Below are 25773 nucleotides of genomic sequence, written 5' to 3'. Positions count from 1 at the left end.
CTTGCACAGATTAATTTGATTTCCATTATTTCTTATGGGGAAAATTAACTCGACTAACGATAATTTTGACTAATGATGAGCCCTCAGGAACGGATTAATATCGTTGGTTGAGGGTCCACTGTATACGTCTTACGAGCCACCATGTCTGACGTATATATACTCAGAAATTCTAGCGGCTTCAAATCAAGCAGGAGAAAGCTGGTAGGCCCACATGTGAGAGAATGGGTCTGTGTGGTCAGTGTGCACCATATAAAAAGATCCTGCAGCACGCAGTGCATAATGAGAAAAAAATACTCCGACAGTTTTTTTTAATTAAAATGCTGACTTTGTGGTCTATTTTCGTAAAGTATTCATGGTTGTATTCTCATTTTCTTGGTCTCATCTGACAGAATGGAAAACATATTATAGAAATAGAGGTGATTTTGATTGGTTTTACTATGAAAAGAACCTTGAAATGGAGCTCAATGTAGGGGAAATGTTTCATTTTTGCCGATGTTCAAAAGTAAACAAATGACGTCATTTTCCAATAAATGTCCAAGTAGCCATTCTAATATGCAGTCATGAATAGGTTGACATTATTTGTACAATTACTACAATATTGCAGTAGTCTGCATAACAGTAAATCTTCTATTTTTTGTTTGAATAAAAACTCAAAATAGAAAGCAAGAGTAATATCAGAGGGGCCTGGAGACGTGACTGATGAACAAAGAAAATGTTATTTTAGAGCGAGGAATGTCTGCATTATTCATTCTGGACCTTATTTTGAAATTGTCATATTTTTAATTTTCGTGAAATTGGCCAAATTGCAAATTTCTGACCACGTTATTGGGTAGCTGAAATCGGTAAATGGGCAGTTTCTTGTACTCAATCAATAGAAAAAAATCGAGTTCTAAAGAAATAGCTATGAGTTTGGTCGACTGGAAGAATGGAATTAGCCGAAAAAAGGGCTCAAAGTGGGCAAAATCGCCAATTTGTAAATACAGTGAACCCCCAGTTCACGTTATTAATCTGTTCCTGAGAGCTCATCGTAAACCAAAATTATCGGAAAGCAAATCAATTTTCCCCCATAAGAAATAATGGAAATCAAATTAGTCCGTGCAAGACACCCAAAAGTATGAAAAAAAAAACTTTTACCACATGAAATATTAAGTTTAATGCAATATAATAATTACAATAACAATAATAACAGGTGGTTCGGACATGTAGAGAGAATGGAGCGAAACAGAATGACTTCAAGAGTGTATCAGTCTGTAGTGGAAGGAAGGCGGGGTAGGGGTCGGCCTAGGAAAGGTTGGAGAGAGGGGGTAAAGGAGGTTTTGTGTGCGAGGGGCTTGGACTTCCAGCAGGCATGCGTGAGCGTGTTTGATAGGAGTGAATGGAGACAAATGGTTTTTAATACTTGACGTGCTGTTGGAGTGTGAGCAAAGTAACATTTATGAAGGGGTTCAGGGAAACCGGCAGGCCGGACTTGAGTCCTGGAGATGGGAAGTACAGTGCCTGCACTCTGAAGGAGGGGTGTTAATGTTGCAGTTTAAAAACTGTAGTGTAAAGCACCCTTCTGGCAAGACAGTGATGGAGTGAATGATGGTGAAAGTTTTTCTTTTTCGGGCCACCCTGTCTTGGTGGGAATCGGCCAGTGTGATAATAAAAAATAATATATAAATAACAATCACAATAGAATAATTGACACTTACCTTTAATGAAGATCTGGTGATGATTGATGGGATGGGAGGAGGGGAGAGTGTCGAAGTTTTTAATGTTTAGAAGGGGAATCCCCCTCCATTAGGACTTGAGGTAGCAAGTCCTTTTCCGGGGTTACTTCCATTCTTTTTTTAATGCCACTAGGACCAGCTTGAGAGTCACTGGGCTTCTGTTGCACAACATATCTGTCCATAGAGGCCTGTACCTCTCGTTCCTTTATGACTTTCCTAAAGTGGTTCACAACATTGTCAGTGTACAGGTTGCCAACATGGCCTGCAGTAACTGTGTCAGGGTGATTTTCATCAAAAAAGGTTTGCACTTGAAGCCACTTTGCACACATTTCCTTAATCTTTGAAGTAGTCAACTTCCTCAATTTCTCTCTCCCCTCCTCTGAAGCAGTTTCCTCAGGTCTGGCCTCTTGCTGTTGAAGATGATCTAGCAGCTCATCAGTGGTTAGTTCTTCATTGTCCTCCTCCACCAACTCTTCCACATCCTCCCCACTAACCTCCAACCCCAAGGACTTCCCCAATGCCACAATGGATTCCTCAACTGGCATAGGATTCCCAGGGTTAGCCTCAAACCCTTCAAAATCCCTTTTGTCTACACATTCTGGCCACAGTTTCTTCCAAGCAGAGTTCAAGGTCCTCTTAGTCACTCCCTCCCAAGCCTTACCTATAAGGTTTACACAATTGAGGATATTAAAGTGATCCTTCCAAAATTCCTTTAGAGTCAATAGAGTATCTGTGGTCACTTCAAAGCACCTTTCAAACACAGCTTTTGTGTACAGTTTCTTGAAGTTGGAAATGACCTGCTGGTCCATGGGCTGCAGGGGAGGAGTGGTATTAGGAGGCAAAAACTTCACCTTAACCCTTTGAGGGTCGACAGGCCCTCTCCGAAACTCGTTCTCAGGGTCGGCCAAATTTAAAAAAAAAAAATTATTTTCTCTTATGAAAAGATAGAGAATCTTTTCCCGATCATAAAGACACCAAAAGTTTGAAATTTGATAGAAAACTTACGGAATTATGCTCTCGCAAAGTTAGCGGTCTCGGCGATGTTTACGCATCGGCGATTTTGCCCACTTTGAGCCCCATTTTCGGCCAATTTCACTGTACTAGTCGACAAAAAACATGAATATTTCGCTAGAACTCCATTTTTTTTATCGAATGGGTGCAAGAAACCACTCATTTATGAAATTCAACTATCCAGTACAGTGGTCAGAATTTAGCAATTTTGCCAATTTCACACAAATTTCAAAAGATGCCAAATTTCCGAATAGGGTCCAGAATAAACAAGAAAGACATTCCTGGCACTAAAATGACATTTCCTCTAGTCATTAGTCATGTCTCAAGGCCCCTCTTATATTCTTTTGCTTTCCACTTTGAATTTTTATTTTCACAAAAAATATAAGATTTACTGTTATACAGACTACTGCATTAGTGTAAAAAATGGTATAAATATTATTGGTGCACTTGTGAAAGAATATTAGACTCACCAGTTGACGTGTATTGCACGCTTGGCACGATTTGTTTACTTTTGAAGTTTGGTAAAAATCGAACATTTCTGCTACTTTGAGCTCAATTTCAAGGCACCTTTCTTTGTAAAACCAGTCAAAATCATCTCAATTTCTGTAATATGTCTTCCATTCTATAAAATGAGACCAAGAAAACTAGAATACAACAATAAATACCATACGAAAATACACTGCAAAGTCGCCGATTTATTAAAAAAAAATGGTCAAAGTTTTTTTTTTCTCATTATGCACTGTGTGCTGCAGGATTTTTTTTAGACTGTGCACACTGACCACATAGACCCATTCTTTCATATGAAGGCCTACCAGCTTTCTCCCACTAGATTTGAGGCCGGTAGAATTTATGAGTACTAGTACGTCAAAAACCCCTACTCGTACGACGTACTAGTACGACGAAAACCCTCAAAGGGTTAATGAAGCTCATGTCCCCATAAAGTTGCTCTGCCAAGTATGTAGTATGACCAGGGGCATTGTCTAACATCAGGAGGCACTTAAGGTCTAATTTCTTTTCAATTAGGTAATTTTTCACAGTGGGGGCAAATGCATGGTGTAACCAGTCATAGAAAAAGTCCCTAGTGACCCATGCCTTAGTGTTTGCCCTCCACAGCACACACAAATTAGCCTTGAGGATATTCTTTTGCCTGAACGCTCTGGGAGTTTCTGAGTAATACACCAATAAAGGCTTCACTTTGCAATCACCACTAACATTGGCACACATCAGAAGAGTAAGCCTGTCTTTCATAGGCTTATGTCCTAGGAGTGCCTTTTCCTCCTGAGTAATGTAAGTCCTACTTGGCAATTTCTTCCAAAACAGGCCTGTTTCACCACAATTAAACACTTGTTCAGGTTTCAATCCTTCAGCCTCTATGTGCTCCTTGAATTCATGCACATATTTTTCAGCTGCTTTTTGGTCTGAACTGGCAGCCTCACCATGCCTAATTACACTATGTATGCCACTACGATTCTTAAATCTTTCAAACCAACCTTTGCTGGCCTTAAATTCACTCACATCACCACTAGTTGCAGGCATTTTTCTAATTAAATCCTCATGCAACTGCCTAGCCTTTTCACAAATAATTGCTTGAGAGATGCTATCTCCTGCTATCTGTTTTTCATTTATCCACACCAATAACAGTCTCTCAACATTTTCTAACACTTGCGATCGCTGTTTTGTAATCACAGTTGCACCTTTTGCAAGAACAGCTTCCTTGATTGCCGTTTTCCTGCTCACTATAGTAAAGATGGTTGATTGGGATTTACTATACAACTTGGCCAGGTCCGACACACGCACTCCACTTTCATACTTTGCAATTATCACTTTCTTCATTTCAATAGTCATTAGCACCCTTAGTCTCGATGGGTTGGCACTAGAAGTTTTCTTGGGGCCCATGGTGACTTATTTTGCAGAAACAAGCACCAAAAACAGTGATAATATGGAATGTACCGAATGTATCCTTAGATGCATGCACACTGGCTGGCTTGTAAACACTGGCACACACGGGGCATTTCAGGCCACACGTGGACACGTCTTGTACGAATCGTATCGCATACCGGGTTTTGTACCGGAAACCGAGGCAAATTTTTTGCTATACATGTATAATGCTTCGGATACCGGATTTATCGGATACCGATGGCTTCGCGAACCGGGGATCCACTGTATAGATGAGGTCGCTAACTTCGTGAGAGCACAATTCCATCAGCTTTCCATCAAATTTCGTTCTTTTGGTGTCATTGCAATCGGGAAAAGATTCTCTATCATTTCATAAGAAAAAATAATTTTTTTTTTTTTTTGGAAATTTTGCGACACCAGGAGACACCTCAGGATTGGGGGTTGCGGCAGTCAAGGGGTTAAGTATGAAACTCAGTTGGTGTCTAGGAAAATTTAGGTACAGGTGGGCCCCGCTTTACAGCATTTCACTTTACAACATTTTGCTAATGCAGCAGTTTGCAATTATACTCATTCTTCATTTATTCAGACTTTCTACATTAAATATATTCACCACTCACTATAAGCTAAGGACGAAAATATTTTGAGGAAAGTAATATGTGTGCTGTATATGTATTTTTTTAGGCCTAGCTCTATTACTCACTAATATAGGATAGCATAAACATGTTATCAGGCTTATACCTGTATGTGCATTTGAAAGTGAAAAAAAAAAGTTTCACTTCACAGCAATTTTCACTATACATCAGTAGCTCAGAACCTAACCTACTGTATAAGTTGGGCCTGCCTGTAAATATGCTTGGTGTGTTGTGGTGAGAGGCACATACAAAAGTTATTAACCTAAAATTATACTGTAACTGTAATTACAGTCATTTACCTGCCCTAGAAATGTTATAAATGGTGCAAAGGTGACATTAAAATAATATCAACAATGATTGACACAAACTCATTTAGTATGCTACTCACTTAGTGACAAATTCGTTTAACGTCGTCGTCTTAGGAACGGAACTCCGTCGTTAAGTGCGAAGAGGCTGTACTGATTTACTCCTCAGCCTCCAAATTGTTTGCCAAATTCCTTACCAATCCCCTTCCCCAGCCTCCTGACCTAGCCCCAAACCCTCACCAACTCCTGATATCCACCAGGTTACCAGATCCTTGCCAAGACATCCTCAAAACTTGGGAAAAATGGATAACATTTGGATTTCACTTAAAACAGGAATGAATATAATAAACTTTGCCATTACTTACTAGCACTGGGTGAACTGTTTCGAAGAAATGGTGTGATGGATGGGATTAGTGTTTGATAGAGCTCTCCCCGACCCAGCAGGAAGACAGCTTTTAGATTGCCCAATTCTGTTACCAATCCTGCATCCATAACTATTTTCCAGAGTTCCTTAAAAAACAAAAATAAAGTAAATTATTATACAGGAATAATGAAAAATTCCATGGAATATGATGATCAATACAGGAAAGCAAGCAAACCCATTTTATTTCCAAAATGTACACTTTATTAGGTACACCTATACATCTGCTTATTAATGTAAATATTTAATTAGCCAATCACATGGCAGCACTTCAGTTCCTAAAAGCATGCAGTGCAGACAATGTCAGGAGTTTCAGTTGTTCTTCAGACCTAACATCAGAATGGGAAAGAAATGTGATCTAAGTGACTTTGACTGTGGAATGATTGTTGGTGCCAGACATGGTGGTCTGAGTATCTGTTGATCTGGGATTTTCATGTACCACAATCTCTAGTGTTTGCAGAGAATGGTGTGGAAAAACACAAAACATCTAGTGAGTGGCAATTCTGTCGGTAAAAACACTTTGATAATGAGAGAGGTCAGAGGAGAATGGCCAGACTGGTTCAAGCTGACAGAAAGGACACAGTAACTCAAATAACCATGCATTACAACAGCAGTATGCAGACCAGCATTTCTGAATACACAACATGTCAAATCTTGAAGCGGATGGGTTGCAGCAGCAAAATACCACACCGGATACCACTCCTGTCATCTAAGAACAGGAAACTGAGGCTAGTCACAGGCTCACCAAAATTGGACAAATGTGGAATGGACAAATGTCGCCTGGTCTGACAAATGGCAATTTCTGCTGCAACATGCAAATGGTAGGGTCAGAATTTTGGGTAAACCTTTGTAATGTGGTGAAATGGGAGATTTGCAGCATGAATATGCAGCCAACAAATCTGCAGCATGAATGTGCAGCCAACAAATCTGCAGCATGAATGTGCAGCCAACAAATCTGCAGCATGAATGTGCAGCCAACAAATCTGCAGCAGAAACAAGATGCTATCATGTCAACATGGACGAGGATCATTAAGGAATGTTTCCAGCATCTTGTCGAATCCACGCCACAAAGAATTCAGACTGTTCTGGGGGGCAAAAGCACAACCCTACTCAGTACAAGAAGAGTGTACCTAATAAAGTGGCCACTGAGTGCACATACTGCTAGAAAAATTATATGAAATTTATATAATACAATCTGAAAAGCCTTTGAAAATCTTTGAAAAGCATTTCGTAACGACATAAGAATAGAGGAGCACTGCCTAACACTGGCCTACTGGCCCATGCTAGGAACATTTAATTCATACCTACCCATGTACCTGTCCAACTTATTTTTTAAAGCTACCCAGAGTTCTTGCATCAATGCTGCTACTTGGAAGATGGTGCCACTTACCCACAACACCAATGCCAAATTAATATTTTCCTATAATTTTTCTAAATCTAACTTGTTCAACTTAAAAACTACTTGACATTGTATAGTTTAGGTTAAATTATGTGAATGTCAAGCTTAAAATTATTATTTTCTTTTTTTTCCAACAAGTCGGCCGTCTCCCACCGAGGCAGGGTGACCCAAAAAAGAAAGAAAATCCCCAAAAAGAAAATACTTTCATCATCATTCAACACTTTCACCACACTCACACATTATCACTGTTTTTGCAGAGGTGCTCAGAATACAACAGTTTAGAAGCATATACGTATAAAGATACACAACATATCCCTCGAAACTGCCAATATCCCAAACCCCTCCTTTAAAGTGCAGGCATTGTACTTCCCATTTCCAGGACTCAAGTCCAACTATATGAAAATAACCGGTTTCCCTGAATTATCATTTTTTTTTTTTTTCATTATCACACTGGCCAATTCCCACCAAGGCAGGGTGGCCCAAAAAAGAAAAACTTTCACCATCATTCACTCCATCACTGTCTTGCCAGAAGGGTACTTTACACTACAGTTTTTAAACTGCAACATTAGAGTGCAGGCATTGTACTTCCCATCTCCAGGACTCAAGTCCGGCCTGCCGGTTTCCGTGAACCCCTTCATAAATGTTACTTTGCTCACACTCCAACAGCACGTCAAGTATTAAAAACCATTTGTCTCCATTCACTCCTATCAAACACGCTCACGCATTTTTTTTTTTATTATCACACCGGCCGATTCCCACCAAGGCAGGGTGGCCCGAAAAAGAAAAACTTTCACCATCATTCACTCCATCACTGTCTTGCCAGAAGGGTGCTTTACACTACAGTTTTTAAACTGCAACATTAACACCCCTCCTTCAGAGTGCAGGCACTGTACTTCCCATCTCCAGGACTCAAGTCCGGCCTGCCGGTTTCCCTGAATCCCTTCATAAATGTTACTTTGCTCACACTCCAACAGCACGTCAAGTATTAAAAACCATTTGTCTCCATTCACTCCTATCAAACACGCTCACGCATGCCTGCTGGAAGTCCAAGCCCCTCGCACACAAAACCTCCTTTACCCCGTCCCTCCAACCCTTCCTAGGCCGACCCCTACCCCGCCTTCCTTCCACTACAGACTGATACACTCTTGAAGTCATTCTGTTTCGCTCCATTCTCTCTACATGTCCGAACCACCTCAACAACCCTTCCTCAGCCCTCTGGACAACAGTTTTGGTAATCCCGCACCTCCTCCTAACTTCCAAACTACGAATTCTCTGCATTATATTCACACCACACATTGCCCTCAGACATGACGTCTCCACTGCCTCCAGCCTTCTCCTCGCTGCAACATTCATCACCCACGCTTCACACCCATATAAGAGCGTTGGTAAAACTATACTCTCATACATTCCCCTCTTTGCCTCCAAGGACAAAGTTCTTTGTCTCCACAGACTCCTAAGTGCACCACTCACTCTTTTTCCCTCATCAATTCTATGATTCACCTCATCTTTCATAGACCCATCTGCTGACACGTCCACTCCCAAATATCTGAATACGTTCACCTCCTCCATACTCTCTCCCTCCAATCTGATATTCAATCTTTCATCACCTAATCTTTTTGTTATCCTCATAACCTTACTCTTTCCTGTATTCACCTTTAATTTTCTTCTTTTGCACACCCTACCAAATTCATCAACCAATCTCTGCAACTTCTCTTCAGAATCTCCCAAGAGCACAGTGTCATCAGCAAAGAGCAGCTGTGACAACTCCCACTTTGTGTGTGATTCTTTATCTTTTAACTCCACGCCTCTTGCCAAGACCCTCGCATTTACTTCTCTTACAACCCCATCTATAAATATATTAAACAACCACGGTGACATCACACATCCTTGTCTAAGGCCTACTTTTACTGGGAAAAAATTTCCCTCTTTCCTACATACTCTAACTTGAGCCTCACTATCCTCGTAAAAACTCTTCACTGCTTTCAGTAACCTACCTCCTACACCATACACTTGCAACATCTGCCACATTGCCCCCCTATCCACCCTGTCATACGCCTTTTCCAAATCCATAAATGCCACAAAGACCTCTTTAGCCTTATCTAAATACTGTTCACTTATATGTTTCACTGTAAACACCTGGTCCACACACCCCCTACCTTTCCTAAAGCCTCCTTGTTCATCTGCTATCCTATTCTCCGTCTTACTCTTAATTCTTTCAATTATAACTCTACCATACACTTTACCAGGTACACTCAACAGACTTATCCCCCTATAATTTTTGCACTCTCTTTTATCCCCTTTGCCTTTATACAAAGGAACTATGCATGCTCTCTGCCAATCCCTAGGTACCTTACCCTCTTCCATACATTTATTAAATAATTGCACCAACCACTCCAAAACTATATCCCCACCTGCTTTTAACATTTCTATCTTTATCCCATCAATCCCGGCTGCCTTACCCCCTTTCATTTTACCTACTGCCTCACGAACTTCCCCCACACTCACAACTGGCTCTTCCTCACTCCTACAAGATGTTATTCCTCCTTGCCCTATACACGAAATCACAGCTTCCCTATCTTCATCAACATTTAACAATTCCTCAAAATATTCCTTCCATCTTCCCAATACCTCTAACTCTCCATTTAATAACTCTCCTCTCCTATTTTTAACTGACAAATCCATTTGTTCTCTAGGCTTTCTTAACTTGTTAATCTCACTCCAAAACTTTTTCTTATTTTCAACAAAATTTGTTGATAACATCTCACCCACTCTCTCATTTGCTCTCTTTTTACATTGCTTCACCACTCTCTTAACTTCTCTCTTTTTCTCCATATACTCTTCCCTCCTTGCATCACTTCTACTTTGTAAAAACTTCTCATATGCTAACTTTTTCTCCCTTACTACTCTCTTTACATCATCATTCCACCAATCGCTCCTCTTCCCTCCTGCACCCACTTTCCTGTAACCACAAACTTCTGCTGAACACTCTAACACTACATTTTTAAACCTACCCCATACCTCTTCGACCCCATTGCCTATGCTCTCATTAGCCCATCTATCCTCCAATAGCTGTTTATATCTTACCCTAACTGCCTCCTCTTTTAGTTTATAAACCTTCACCTCTCTCTTCCCTGATGCTTCTATTCTCCTTGTATCCCATCTACCTTTTACTCTCAGTGTAGCTACAACTAGAAAGTGATCTGATATATCTGTGGCCCCTCTATAAACATGTACATCCTGAAGTCTACTCAACAGTCTTTTATCTACCAATACATAATCCAACAAACTACTGTCATTTCGCCCTACATCATATCGTGTATACTTATTTATCCTCTTTTTCTTAAAATATGTATTACCTATAACTAAACCCCTTTCTATACAAAGTTCAATCAAAGGGCTCCCATTATCATTTACACCTGGCACCCCAAACTTACCTACCACACCCTCTCTAAAAGTTTCTCCTACTTTAGCATTCAAGTCCCCTACCACAATTACTCTCTCACTTGGTTCAAAGGCTCCTATACATTCACTTAACATCTCCCAAAATCTCTCTCTCTCCTCTGCATTCCTCTCTTCTCCAGGTGCATACACGCTTATTATGACCCACTTCTCGCATCCAACCTTTACTTTAATCCACATAATTCTTGAATTTACACATTCATATTCTCTTTTCTCCTTCCATAACTGATCATTTAACATTACTGCTACCCCTTCCTTTGCTCTAACTCTCTCAGATACTCCAGATTTAATCCCATTTATTTCCCCCCACTGAAACTCTCCTACCCCCTTCAGCTTTGTTTCGCTTAGGGCCAGGACATCCAACTTCTTTTCATTCATAACATCAGCAATCATCTGTTTCTTGTCATCCGCACTACATCCACGCACATTTAAGCAACCCAGTTTTATAAAGTTTTTCTTCTTCTCTTTTTTAGTAATTGTATACAGGAGAAGGGGTTACTAGCCCATTGCTCCCGGCATTTTAGTCGCCTCATACGACACGCATGGCTTACGGAGGAAAGATTCTTTTCCACTTTCCGCATGCCTGCTGGAAATCCAAGCCCCTCGCACACAAAACCTCCTTTACCCCCTCTCTCCAACCTTTCCTAGGCCGACCCCTACCCCACCTTCCTTCCACTACAGACTGATACACTCTTGAAGTCACTCTGTTTCGCTCCATTCTCTCTACATGTACTAAATATTACCCTGCTCACACTCCAACAGATCGTCAGGTACCAAGTACCATTCGTCTCCATTCACTCCTATCTAACACGCTCACGCACACTTGCTGGAAATCCAAGCCCCTCTCCCACAAAACCTCCTTTACCCCCTCTCTCCAACCCTATCGAGGACGACCCCTACCCCGCCTTCCTTCCCCTATAGATTTATATGCTTTCCATGTCATTCTACTTTGATCCTTTCTCTCTAAATGACCAAACCACCTCAACAACCCCTCTTCTGCCCTCTGACTAATACTTTTATTAACTCCACACCTTTTCCTAATTTCCAGACTCCGAATTTTTTGCATAATATTTACACCACACATTGCCCTTAGACAGGACATCTCCACTGCCTCCAACCATCTCCTCGCTGCTGCATTTACCACCCAAGCTTCATATCCATATAAGTGTGTTGGTACTACTATACTTTCATACATTCCCTTCTTTGCCTCCATAGATATCGTTTTTTGACTCCACATATACCTCAAAGCACCACTCACCTTTTTTCCCTCATCAATTCTATGATTAACCTCATCCTTCATAAATCCATCCGCCGACACGTCAACTCCCAAGTGTCTGAAAACATTCACTTCTTCCATACTCCTCCTCCCCAATTTGATATCCAATTTTTCTTTATCTAAAACATTTGATACCCTCATCACCTTACTCTTTTCTATGTTCACTTTCAACTTTCTACCTTTACACACATTCCCAAACTCATCCACTAACCTTTGCAATTTTTCTTTAGAATCTCCCATAAGCACAGTATCATCAGCAAAAAGTAACTGTGTCAATTCCCATTTTGAATTTGATTCCCCATAATTTAATCCCACCCCTCTCCCGAACGCCCTAGCATTTACTTCTTTTACAACCCCATCTATAAATACGTACATTAAACAACCATGGTGACATTACACATCCCTGTCTAAGACCTACTTTTACCACGAAGTAGTCTCCCTCTCTTCTACACACCCTAACCTGAGCCTCACTATCCTCATAAAAACTCTTTACAGCATTTAGTAACTTACCACCTATTCCATATACTTGCAACATCTGCCACATTGCTCCTCTATCCACTCTATCATATGCCTTTTCTAAATCCATAAATGCAATAAAAACTTCCCTACCTTTACCTAAACACTGTTCACATATATGCTTCAATGTAAACACTTGATCTACACATCCCCTACCCACTCTGAAACCTCCTTGCTCATCCGTAATCCTGCATTCTGTCTTACCTCTAATTCTTTCAATTATAACCCTACCGTACACTTTTCCTGGTATATTCAGTAAACTTATTCCTCTATAATTTTTACAATCTCTTTTATCCCCTTTCCCTTTATATAAAGGGACTATACATGCTCTCTGCCAATCCCTAGGTACCTTTCCCCTCTTTCATACATTTATTATACAAAAGTACGAACCACTCCAACACTATATCCCCCCCTGCTTTTAACATTTCTGTCATGATCCCATCAGTTCCAGCTGCTTTACCCCCTTTCATTCTACGTAATGCCTCACATACCTCCCCCACACTTACATTCTGCTCTTCTTCACTCCTAAAAGATGGTATACCTCCCTGGCCAGTGCATGAAATTACCGCCTCCCTTTCTTCCTCAACATTTAAAAGTTCCTCAAAATATTTTCGCCATCTACCTAATACCTCCCTTTCCCCATCTACTAACTCCCCTACTCTGTTTTTAACTGACAAATCCATACTTTCCCCAGGCTTTCTTAACTTGTTTAACTCACTCCAAAATTTTTTCTTGTTTTCATTAAAATTTCTTGACAGTGCCTCTCCCACTCTATCATCTGCTTTCCTTTTGCACTCTCTCACCACTCTCTTCACCTTACTTTTACTCTCCATATACTCTGCTCTTCTTATAACACTTCTGCTTTGTAAAAACCTCTCATAAGCTACCTTTTACTCTTTTATCACACCCTTTACTTCATCATTCCACCAATAACTCCTCTTTCCTCCTGCCCCCACCCTCCTATAACCACAAACTTCTGCCCCACATTCTAATACTGCATTTTTAAAACTATTCCAACCCTCTTCAACCCCCCCACTACTCATCTTTGCACTAGCCCACCTTTCTGCCAATAGTCGCTTACATCTCACCCGAACTTCCTCCTCCCTTAGTTTATACACTTTCACCTCCCTCTTACTTGTTGTTTCCACCTTCCTCTTTTCCCATCTACCTCTTACTCTAACTGTAGCTACAACTAAATAATGATCCGATATATCAGTTGCCCCTCTATAAACATGTACATCCCGGAGCCTACCCATCAACCTTTTATCCACCAATACATAATCAAACAAACTACTTTCATTACGTGCTACATCATACCTTGTATATTTATTTATCCTCTTTCTCATAAAATATGTATTATTACCAAATCTCTTTCTACACATAGCTCAATTAAAGGCTCCCCATTTACATTTACCCCTGGCACCCCAAATTTACCTACTACTCCCTCCATAACATTTTTATCCACTTTAGCATTGAAATCCCCAACCACCCATTACTCTCACACTTGATTCAAAACTCCCCATGCATTCACTCAACATTTCCCAAAATCTCTCTCTCTCCTCTACACTTCTCTCTTCTCCAGGTGCATACACGCTTACTATAACCCACTTTTCACATCAAATCTTTATTTTATTCCACATAATCCTTGAATTAATACATTTATAGTCCCTCTTTTCCTGCCATAGCTTATCCTTCAACATTATTGCTACTCCTTCTTTAGCTCTAACTCTATTTGAAACCCCTGACCTAATCCCATTTATTCCTCTCCATTGAAACTCTCCCACCCCCTTCAGCTTTGTTTCACTTAAAGCCAGGACATCCAGCTTCTTCTCATTCATAACATCCACAATCATCTCTTTCTTATCATTTGCACAACATCCACGCACATTCAGACTTCCCACTTTGACAATTTTCTTCTTCTTATTCTTTTTAGTAATCTTTACAAGAAAAGGGGTTACTAGCCCATTGTTCCCGGCATTTTAGTTGACTTTTGCAACACGCATGGCTTACGGAGGAAAGATTCTTATTCCACTTCCCCATGGATATAAAAGGAAAAGTAAGATAAAATCAAAGAAAACTCAGATGAGTGTGTATAAATAAACGTGTACATGTATGTGTAGTGTGACCTAAGTGTAAGTAGAAGTAGCAAGACATACCTGTAATCTTGCATATTTATGAGACAGACAAAAGACACCAGCAATCCTACCATCATGTAAAACAATTACAGGCTTTCGTTTTACACTCACTTGGCAGGACGGTAGTACCTCCCTGGGTGGTTGCTGTCTACCAACCTACTATGTTGTTTGAAAAAAGATTATCAAATGTAATTTTAATTATTAAAACTCAGTACATGTATATGAAAATAGATGTCAATATGAAGATACAGTGAACATCAAAATGGTATACAGGTTGGTAAGTTACATAGGTAACAGTTAGGTGTGAAGGCTTACTCAGCCCTGTAACATCTTCAGTCAGTATTACCAAGGCTGGCTCCTCCTCAGGAAAATTAATGAATAGAAAAAGAAATAATAATTCACAAAGATAAACACTTTATTATTTAGTAATGCAAAGATAAAACACTGAAACATGAATGTGTATCCTACTTAAAAGAAAAATGAAAAATGAAATGAAAAAATGACATTTGAATTCAACGCTAATGTGTACAGTTATACTAGGGTGTCTGGTTGAGGTTGACACTGTCTTGTAGAAATTGTAGCCATTGCTGATGATGTGGGGGAATGGGGGGGGTCACAGGTGTTGAGTGACAACCCAACGACTAGTTCTTCACAGAGTCTATAGCCTTGAATAGTCTGTCCAGATGATAGGAACACAGTTTCTTCACCACTGCAAAGATGAGGGGTAGTTGCCTGCGGTTGACTACAATTAATCAGGTAGGTAGATCAAAAAGTAACGTCTCAGGACTTCTTTTTCAGTCCGTCTCCTTCAACACGTTTCTTTGGTTGGCAGATGACCCGAGCTGTCATTCCAAGCTAGAAAGAGACAAAGGTTAAACACTGCTTAAGAAATCACTCTCTATGATAAGTACAATACCTAAAAGAAATGGTGATTATCTAAAAGCATAACATGGAACTCAAGACATAAAGGACTAAGTTTATTATTGGTCAAAAGTGAAGCTTTCAACCAATATATCCACTAGAATAGGAACAGAGGTTTTTACTTACAGTTGTGCTGGGAGCTGTGAGTTAAGTGATTACTGTTTGGTCCGAGCCCCACACGTCACCTTTCGGGGTGGAGAAAAGGGGGGGAAGGGATAGCGGGAGCTAGACTGACCCTACCTTAACAACCAGCCGGCAATCAAACTATCGTCACCATACACTCGCTCGCTGCTCCTATCTGTTGAACTTTTCCCTCACACTCCCCCATACCAAGACTTATAGTCAAGGAGTATAAGAAGAATAGGCGAGGAAAAAGTTCTAACAAGAAGTTGCGTAAGGCACCAAATCTTCTACTGACTGTCACGACTTAACCAGTCAGAGACATAACTGGATGAACCATTGATATACACAATATGAAACTTAAAAGCTTGGAGCTCCATGTCCACCTCAAGAGGCGACTGCTGGGTCCCTTAAAAGTTTCTAGGTATATCAAAGGTTTGTGATCCATCTCTAAAATGAATTCTTTTCCCAGTAAATAAAATTTAAGCTTGGAGATACCCCACACAAGGGCCAAACATTCGTTTTCTATGGTGGAGTATCTAGTTTCTGCAGGACCAATTATGTAAGGAAGTTTTAGTATTTGTTTGGGGGTCTGAAATAAATCTAATACAGGAACAAATAGGAGAACATACTTCTGGAATGTGTATTTTGTGCAGCAAGCACCTGACACCTATTGCAAGAATTATACTTCTTTGTAACCTGTAAGTACATGCTTGGCCAAAAATAAATGTGCTTGAGTTTATGCCACGTCTTACGATGGGCCAAGTGTTCGGTCACTGGCAAAACATGAGCCATTTGAAGAACAGTCTCTCGACATGGTTTAGGAAGAACAAGGAGGGAATAATCTATCGCAGAAGAATGAGATTTAAATACAAATTTATATAAGATACCATTAATATATTCAAACTTATGAGATACGTATCTCCCGTGGATAACTTTGCTGTTAAAAGCATGATTATGACAATCCTGAAGTGAAGGGCAATCACGCTGTAAATTGACAAAGTCATCCTTGGACATAAAATCTGGGAAAATAAAAGGACTTACAGTGGGAGAAGAGGAGGTAGGAGAAGCCAGGGTTATGGTCTGAGCCCTAGCCAAGACATTGAGTGTGCCGAAGGCAATACCCTAACTTTCACCTGACGAGCGAACAGGTGATCCTGCTACCTCACTATCGAGAGCAGTATCATCTGTTTCTACCCCCAAATGAACCGTACGAGATAATGTAGCTTCCGGTGCAGAATTGTTAAGGGGCTTATTTAACTTGCAAGGAAGAGGAGTTGGAAAACTTAGGTCCACGGGTGGTGACGAAAGATCCGCTTCCGAAGGAAGAATGGCACCTTTAACGTTACCCACTATTATAGAACAAGTAATTGGGGCTAGTACTGCATTAGTCCAACCGGTGAACCATTTAGACTTAATGTAACAACGGATGACAGGAAAAGTGTCTGTACGGCCCAAGTAGTCTGAAAGTATAGCAGAGATATGAGTTTCTTTAAGGTTAGGGAAGAGTTTATCAGAAATGACTATATATGTGCATCCAGTGTCACGTAATGTCTGAGACATGTATACCATTAACTGTTCCTGAACAGAAGGGTGCTTGGTCATTACCGTCAACAAAACATCTGCCAACTTTCTCTATTTTCTTGGAAGGACAATCTGGACGTTTATGTCTGATACCACCACACCGATGACATGTTGGTATAATAGCTGTTGACTTTTTTTCTACTGTAGGCTTCTTAATCTTTGGTTCAGGTGAACCCTTGCCCTTAGGGATCGATCCCTTTAGGTCTTTATAGGAATTGTGAGCCTCAGCATACAAGTCATCGGCCTCAGCAACTTCCTCAGCTTTAATCAGGTTACGTTCTCTAATGAATGTTCGTATCTGGTGAGGAAGAGCTGTCAGGAACTGGTCAGCAACCATGAAGTCTCTAAGAGATTCATAACTGTGATCAATTCCTGAGCTCTCTATCCAAAAGTCGAACAAACGAAAGAGTGTTACCTGTAACTGCTGAAAGTTTTGGCCATGCTGTAAGGTGGCATACCTGAAATCTTTCCTATAAGAATTTGTGTTTTTTTGATATGCTTTAAGGATTGCCTTCTTCAGTAGGTTATAATTATATATGACATCCTGCGACAAAGTTGCATAGATATTCAAAGCTGTACCAGAAAATAACATACCCAACCTGGTAGCCTAGGTGTCAGCAGGCCATTCACAGAGGGTAGCAGTATTTTCAAACCTGATAATGTATGAAGTAATGTCTTCACCCTATGTGAAGGGAGGTAAATTAGGTGTTGGAATATGTGCACTAGCTGCATGATGTTCCATTACTCCTTCCTCTAATTGTTGTTGTGAAAAAGTTAACTTTTTATTCTCTAATTCAAGGATAGATTTCTCTACCTCACGATCCTTTTCTCTTTCTCTTAATTCATATTCTCTAGCTCTTTCCTCACATTCTCTAGCTCTTTCCTCAACTTCTCTATCTTTTGCTCTTTCCTCAAGCTCTCTTAATTTAACTTGTTCCTCACGTATTTTAGCTCTCTCCTCACGATCAAGTCTATCATGCTCCTTTTTCTCCTCTCTTTCTCTTTCTTGATTTTCTCTTTCAATTCGATCTCTCTCGTTTTTCTCCTCTCTTTCGATTCTCTCTCTCTCCTTTTTCTCCTCTCTTTCTCTTTCTAACTGTCTTTCTTCTCTCTCAATTCTTTCCTTTTCAATTCTTTCTTGGATCTTAGCACTAATGAAAGCTTCTAAATTTTTCCCTGTTATTCCTAACTTACTCCCAACATTCATCCAAAACTGGTATTCCTCCATACTTGCAAGAATAACTTAAATTACCAGGGGAAAATGAAACGGATATATCAAAGAAAATGGAGAGTTCAATTCCTGCTCCGCTCAAAACTGTAAATAAATCGGAGGGTTCGATCCCTGCTTCGATTAAACAGTACGTGTGTATATGTGAATGAAAACGGAGGGTTCTATGCCGGCTCCAACCAAACAGCAAGTAGAATGGGGTCCCTTGACCATCCAATCTTCTCACCAAAAAAAATCAAGAGTGTCCTACAACAGTTCCCTTGATATAATAAACAGAGCTCAATGAAACAACTTGTCACTGGAAAATCTCGGGTCCCTAGAGTTTATTCCTGCAAGTCGTTTCAAGCTCAAGAATAAAGGTGACAGAATTAACTAGTATATCCTGCCTTGACTTGACTTACAATAAATTGAGACTATAACAATCACCAAATCTTTTAAATACCTGTACTGTAGTCCTACCATAGAGAATGATTACTCATGGCTGGTGGTAACTGTCTGTGGTATGCGGCATTGAAGTTCCAATGGTAGATTCGAGATGAATCTTGATTCAGTCGAGTTGATCCTGGCAAAGTCGCCACTTGTGAAGGCTTACTTGGCCCTGTAACAACTTCAGTCAGTATTACCAAGGCTGGCTCCTCCTCAGGAAAATTAATGAATAGAAAAAGAAATAATAATTCACAAAGATAAACACTTTATTATTTAGTAGTGCAAAGATAAAACATTGAAACATGAATGTGTATCCTACTTGAAAGAAAAATGAAAAATGAAATGAAAAAATGACATTTGAATTCAACGCTAATATGTACAGTTATACTGGGGTGTCTGGTTGAGGTTGACACCGTCTTGTAGAAATTATAGCCGTTACTGATGATGGGGGGGTCACAGGTGCTGAGTGACAACCCAACAACTAGTTCTTCACAGAGTCTATAGCCTTGAATAGTCTTTCCAGATGACAGGAACGCAGGTTCTTTACCACTGCAAAAGATGAGGGGTAGTCGCCTGCTGTTGCCTACAATTACTCAGGTAGGTAGATCAAAAAGTGACGTCTCAGGACTTCAATCCATCTCCTTCAACACGTTTCTTTGGTTGGCAGATGACCAGAGCTGTTATTCCAAGCTAGAAAGAGACAAAGGTTACCCACTGCTTAAGAAATCACTCTCCATGATAAGTACAATACCTAAAAGAAATGGTGATTATCTAAAAGCATAACATGGAACTTGAGACTGAAAGGACTAAGTTTATTATTGGTCAAAAGTGAAGCTTTCAACCAATATACCCACTAGAATAGGAGCAGAGGCTTTTACTTACTGTTGTGCTGGGAGCTGTGAGTCAAGTGATTACTGTTTGGTCCGAGCCCCACACGTCACCTTTCGGAGTGGAAAAAGGGGGGGTGAGGGGATAGCGGGAGCTAGACTGACTCTACCTTAACAAGCAGCCGGCAATCAAACTATCGTCACCATATACTCGCTCGCTACTCCTATCTGTTGAACTTTTCCCTCAAATAGGTTGGAACAGAACTCTCCTCCAGGCTGAGGGACTGACAACCTCAAATCTACAACTTCAAGGGTGATGGACTGATTACATTGTCTTCACATCTCTAATGCTCCTGCCTACTTTCTGTACTTGACTGAAGAAGCCTACTGTGTAGGTGAAATGTTTCGGATTAAAGTTCCCTAACTGTTGCCTATGTGTCTTACCTACCAACCTGTTGGCACCTTTGAAGAAGAGTTACCTTTGAAGAGTTTCGAGAGTTTATCTACTCTCTGAGCCTAGCAACATTGTAACGCAATGGCATCTTGGTGCAGAAGAGAAAACACCCAAAAAGAAAGAAAATCCCCAAAAAGAAAATACTTTCATCAGCATTCAACACTTTTACCTCACTCATACATAATCACTGTCTTTGCAGAGGCGCTCAGATAAGACAGTTTAGAACTCCCTCCAAATTGTCAATATCCCAGACCCCTCCTTTAAAGTGCAGGCTTTGTACTTCTTATTTCCAGGGCTCAAGTCCGGCTAAATCTGTAATAACTGATTTACCTGAATCCCTTCACTAAATATTACCCTGCTCACACTCCAACAGCTCGTCAAGTCCCAAAAACCATTCGTCTCCATTTACTCCTATTTAACACGCTCACACACGCTTGCTGAAAATCCAAGCCCCTCACCCACAAAACCTCCTTTACCCCCTCCCTCCAACCTTTTCGAGGATGACCCCTACCCCTCCTTCCTTCCCCTACAGATTTATATGCTTTCCAAGTCATTCAACTTTGATCCACTTTCTCTAAATGACTAAACTACCTCAACAACCACTCTTCAGCCCTCTGACTAATATTTCTAGTAACTCCACACCTCCTCTTAATTTCCACACTCCAAATTCTCTGCATAATAGTTACACCACACATTGCCCTTAGACAGGACATCTCCACTGCCTCCAGCAGCCTCCTCGCTGCAGCATTTACAACCCAAGCTTCACACCTATATAAGAGTGTTGGTAATCTTAAGGTAATTTAAGTTTGCCTGAAATGCTCAGCATACATGGGGCTTTTGGCATGTACACTCAACTATTATATTCCATTCTACAGCCATGTATCATGTCAAAATAAAGTTGTAATTATTATTCTTATTCTCATTATTATTATTATTTTTTTTTTCAACAAACTGGCCATATCCCACCAAGGCAGGGTGGCCCAAAAAGAAAAACAAAAGTTTCTCTTTTTAAATTTAGTAATTTATACAGGAGAAGGGGTTACTAGCCCCTTGCTCCTGGCATTTTAGTCGCCTCTTACAACACGCATAGCTTATGGAGGAAGAATTCTGTTCCTCTTCCCCATGGAGATAAGAGGAAATAAACAAGAACAAGAACTAGTAAGAAAATAGAAGAAAACCCAGAGGGGTGTGTATATATATATGCTTGTACAGATATGTGTAGTGTGACCTAAGTGTAAGTAGAAGTAGCAAGATGTACCTGAAACCTTGCATGTTTATGAAACAAAAAATGGACACCAGCAATCCTACCATCATGTAAAACAATTACAGGCTTTCGTTTTACACTCGCTTGGCAGGACGGTAGTACCTCCCTGGGCGGTTGCTGTCTACCAATCTACTACCTATATAATATTATTATTATTATTATTATTATTAATAAGGAAATTGGAGTTCTCTAATGTTGTGCTTCTAATAAAAGTGTTAATAAAGTGCATGGTAACTAAAATTACTGTCTACAGCATGATAGTAATCGTACATAAAAAAATCGTACAAGTAATCGTACAAAAAAAAAAAAAAAAAAAAAAAACTGTCAAAAATTAGCACAAGCAAACAATTCAATATAATGAATGAACATTATCTAGAAAATTCCTTAATGAAACTGGCTTAAACCAAGACAGAATAGTCAACAGTATGAACCTAAAAACTCCATGTATAACTACCTGTATTATTTTGTCTGTTATTCTGTAAAATATTACTGTAACTCTATATTTCATGCACTGGTCAGGGAGGTATACCATCTTTTAGGAGTGAAGAAGAGCAGAATGTAAGTGTGGGGGAGGTATGTGAGGCATTACATAGAATGAAAGGGGGTAAAGCAGCTGGAACTGATGGGATCATGACAGAAATGTTAAAAGCAGGGGAGGGGGGGGATAGTGTTGGAGTGGTTGGTACTTTTGTTTAATAAATGTATGAAAGAGGGAAAGGTACCTAGGGATTGGCAGAGAGCATGTATAGTCCCTTTATATAAAGGGAAAGGGGACAAAAGAGACTGTAAAAATTATAGATGAATAAGTTTACTGAGTATACCAGGAAAAGTGTACGGTAGGGTTATAATTGAAAGAATTAGAGGTAAGACAGAATGTAGGATTGCGGATGAGCAAGGAGGTTTCAGAGTGGGTAGGGGATGTGTAGATCAAGTGTTTACATTGAAGCATATATGTGAACAGTGTTTAGATAAAGGTAGGGAAATTTTTATTGCATTTATGGATTTAGAAAAGGCATATGAAAGAGTGGATAGAGGAGCAATGTGGCAGATGTTGCAAGTATATGGAATAGGTGGTAAGTTACTAAATGCTGTAAAGAGTTTTTATGAGGATAGTGAGGCTCAGGTTAGGGTGTGTAGAAGAGAGGGAGACTACTTCCTGGTAAAAGTAGGTCTTAGACAGGGAAGTGTAATGTCACCATGGTTGTTTAATATATTTATAGATGGGGTTGTAAAGGAAGTAAATGCAAGGGTGTTTAGGAGAGGCGTGGGACTAAATTTTGGGGAATCAAATTCAAAATGGGAATTGACACAGTTACTTTTTGCTGATGATACTGTGCTTATGGGAGATTCTAAAGAAAAATTGCAAAGGTTAGTGGATGAGTTTGGGAATGTGTGTAAAGGTAGAAAGTTGAAAGTGAACATAGAAAAGAGTAAGGTGATGAGGGTATCAAATGATTTAGATAAAGAAAAATTGGATATCAAATTGGGGAGGAGGAGTATGGAAGAAGTGAATGTTTTCAGATACTTGGGAGTTGACATGTCGGCGGATGGATTTATGAAGGATGAGGTTAATCATAGAATTGAGGGAAAAAAGGTGAGTGGTGCGTTGAGGTATATGTGGAGTCAAAAACGTTATCTATGGAGGCAAAGAAGGGAATGTATGAAAGTATAGTAGTACCAACACTCTTATATGGTTGTGAAGCTTGGGTGGTAAATGCATCAGCGAGGAGATGGTTGGAGGCAGTGGAGATGTCCTGTTTAAGGGCAATGTGTGGTGTAAATATTATGCAGAAAATTTGGAGTGTGGAAATTAGGAAAAGGTGTGGAGTTAATAAAAGTATTAGTCAGAGGGCAGAAGAGGGGTTGTTGAGGTGGTTTGGTCATTTAGAGAGAATGGATCAAAGTAGAATGACATGGAAAGCATATAAATCTATAGGGGAAGGAAGGCGGGGTAGGGGTCGTCCTCGAACGGGTTGGAGAGAGGGGGTAAAGGAGGTTTTGTGGGCAAGGGGCTTGGACTTCCAGCAAGCGTGCATGAGCGTGTTAGATAGGAGTGAATGGAGACAAATGGTACTTGGGACCTGACGATCTGTTGAAGTGTGAGCAGGGTAATATTTAGTGAAGGGATTCAGGGAAACCGGTTATTTTCATATAGTCGGACTTGAGTCCTGGAAATGGGAAGTACAGTGGACCCCCGGTTAACGATATTTTTTCACTCCAGAAGTATGTTCAGGTGCCAGTACTGACCGAATTTGTTCCCATAAGGAATATTGTGAAGTAGATTAGTCCATTTCAGACCCCCAAACATACACGTGCAAACGCACTAACATAAATACACTTACGTAATTGGTCGCATTCGGAGGTGATCGTTATGCGGGGATCCACTGTACAATGCCTGCACTTTAAAGGAGGGGTTTGGGATATTGGCAGTTTGGAGGGATATGTTGTGTATCTTCATATGTGTATGCTTCTAAACTGTGTATTCTGAGCACCTCTGCACAAACAGTGATAATGTGCGAGTGTGGTGAAAGTGTTGAATGATGATGAAAGTATTTTCTTTTTGGGGATTTTCTTTCTTTTTTTGGGTCACCCTGCCTCGGTGGGAGACGGCCGACTTGTTGAAAAAAAAAAAAAAAAAAAAACTCTAGATTTCTATTACTCTTATAAATTTTTTATGTACGATTACTATCATGCTGTAGACAGTAATTTTAGTTACCATACACTTTATTAACACTTTTATTAGAAGCACAACATTAGAGAACTCCAATTTCCTTAATAATAATAATAATAATAATAATAATAATAATAATAATATTATATAGGTAGTAGATTGGTAGACAGCAACCGCCCAGGGAGGTACTACAGTCCTGCCAAGCGAGTGTAAAACGAAAGCCTGTAATTGTTTTACATGATGGTAGGATTGCTGGTGTCCATTTTTTGTTTCATAAACATGCAAGGTTTCAGGTACATCTTGCTACTTCTACTTACACTTAGGTCACACTACACATATCTGTACAAGCATCTATATATACACACCCCTCTGGGTTTTCTTCTATTTTCTTACTAGTTCTTGTTCTTGTTTATTTCCTCTTATCTCCATGGGGAAGAGGAACAGAATTCTTCCTCCATAAGCTATGCGTGTTGTAAGAGGCGACTAAAATGCCAGGAGCAAGGGGCTAGTAACCCCTTCTCCTGTATAAATTACTAAATTTAAAAAGAGAAACTTTTGTTTTTCTTTTTGGGCCACCCTGCCTTGGTGGGATATGGCCGGTTTGTTGAAAAAAAAAAATAATAATAATGAGAATAAGAATAATAATTACAACTTTATTTTGACATGATACATGGCTGTAGAATGGAATATAATAGTTGAGTGTACATGCCAAAAGCCCCATGTATGCTGAGCATTTCAGGCAAACTTAAATTACCTTAAGATTACCAACACTCTTATATAGGTGTGAAGCTTGGGTTGTAAATGCTGCAGCGAGGAGGCTGCTGGAGGCAGTGGAGATGTCCTGTCTAAGGGCAATGTGTGGTGTAACTATTATGCAGAGAATTTGGAGTGTGGAAATTAAGAGGAGGTGTGGAGTTACTAAAAATATTAGTCAGAGGGCTGAAGAGTGGTTGTTGAGGTAGTTTAGTCATTTAGAGAGAGTGGATCAAAGTTGAATGACTTGGAAAGCATATAAATCTGTAGGGGAAGGAAGGAGGGGAAGGGGTCATCCTCGAAAAGGTTGGAGGGAGGGGATAAAGGAGGTTTTGTGGGTGAGGGGCTTGGATTTTCAGCAAGCGTGTGTGAGCGTGTTAAATAGGAGTAAATGGAGACGAATGGTTTTTGGGACTTGACGAGCTGTTGGAGTGTGAGCAGGGTAATATTTAGTGAAGGGATTCAGGTAAATCAGTTATTACAGATTTAGCCGGACTTGAGCCCTGGAAATAAGAAGTACAAAACCTGCACTTTAAAGGAGGGGTCTGGGATATTGACAATTTGGAAGGAGTTCTAAACTGTCTTATCTGAGCGCCTCTGCAAAGACAGTGATTATGTATGAGTGAGGTAAAAGTGTTGAATGCTGATGAAAGTATTTTCTTTTTGGGGATTTTCTTTCTTTTTGGGTCACCCTGCCTCGGTGGGAGATGGCCGACTTGTTGAAAAAAAAAATAATAATAATAATCATAAGGCAATAACAGGC

The 25773-nt window shown here is 40.0% G+C and overlaps 1 protein-coding gene across 1 annotated transcript in view; it reads right to left on the bottom strand.

Annotated features, from left to right (window-relative positions):
* The window catches only part of Grip75 (gamma-tubulin complex component 4), a 140495-nt gene that overhangs the window by 20726 nt on the left and 93996 nt on the right, over positions 1-25773 (bottom strand). Inside the window, exon 8 of the mRNA XM_053791485.2 lies at positions 5922-6066. Coding sequence (XP_053647460.1) covers positions 5922-6066 — 145 coding nt within the window. The remainder of the gene's footprint in view (positions 1-5921; positions 6067-25773) is intronic.

This window comes from Cherax quadricarinatus, chromosome 55 (assembly GCF_038502225.1).
Source record: "Cherax quadricarinatus isolate ZL_2023a chromosome 55, ASM3850222v1, whole genome shotgun sequence".
Classification (NCBI taxonomy): domain Eukaryota; kingdom Metazoa; phylum Arthropoda; class Malacostraca; order Decapoda; family Parastacidae; genus Cherax; species Cherax quadricarinatus.
This window is presented reverse-complemented; position numbering and strand designations above follow the sequence as displayed.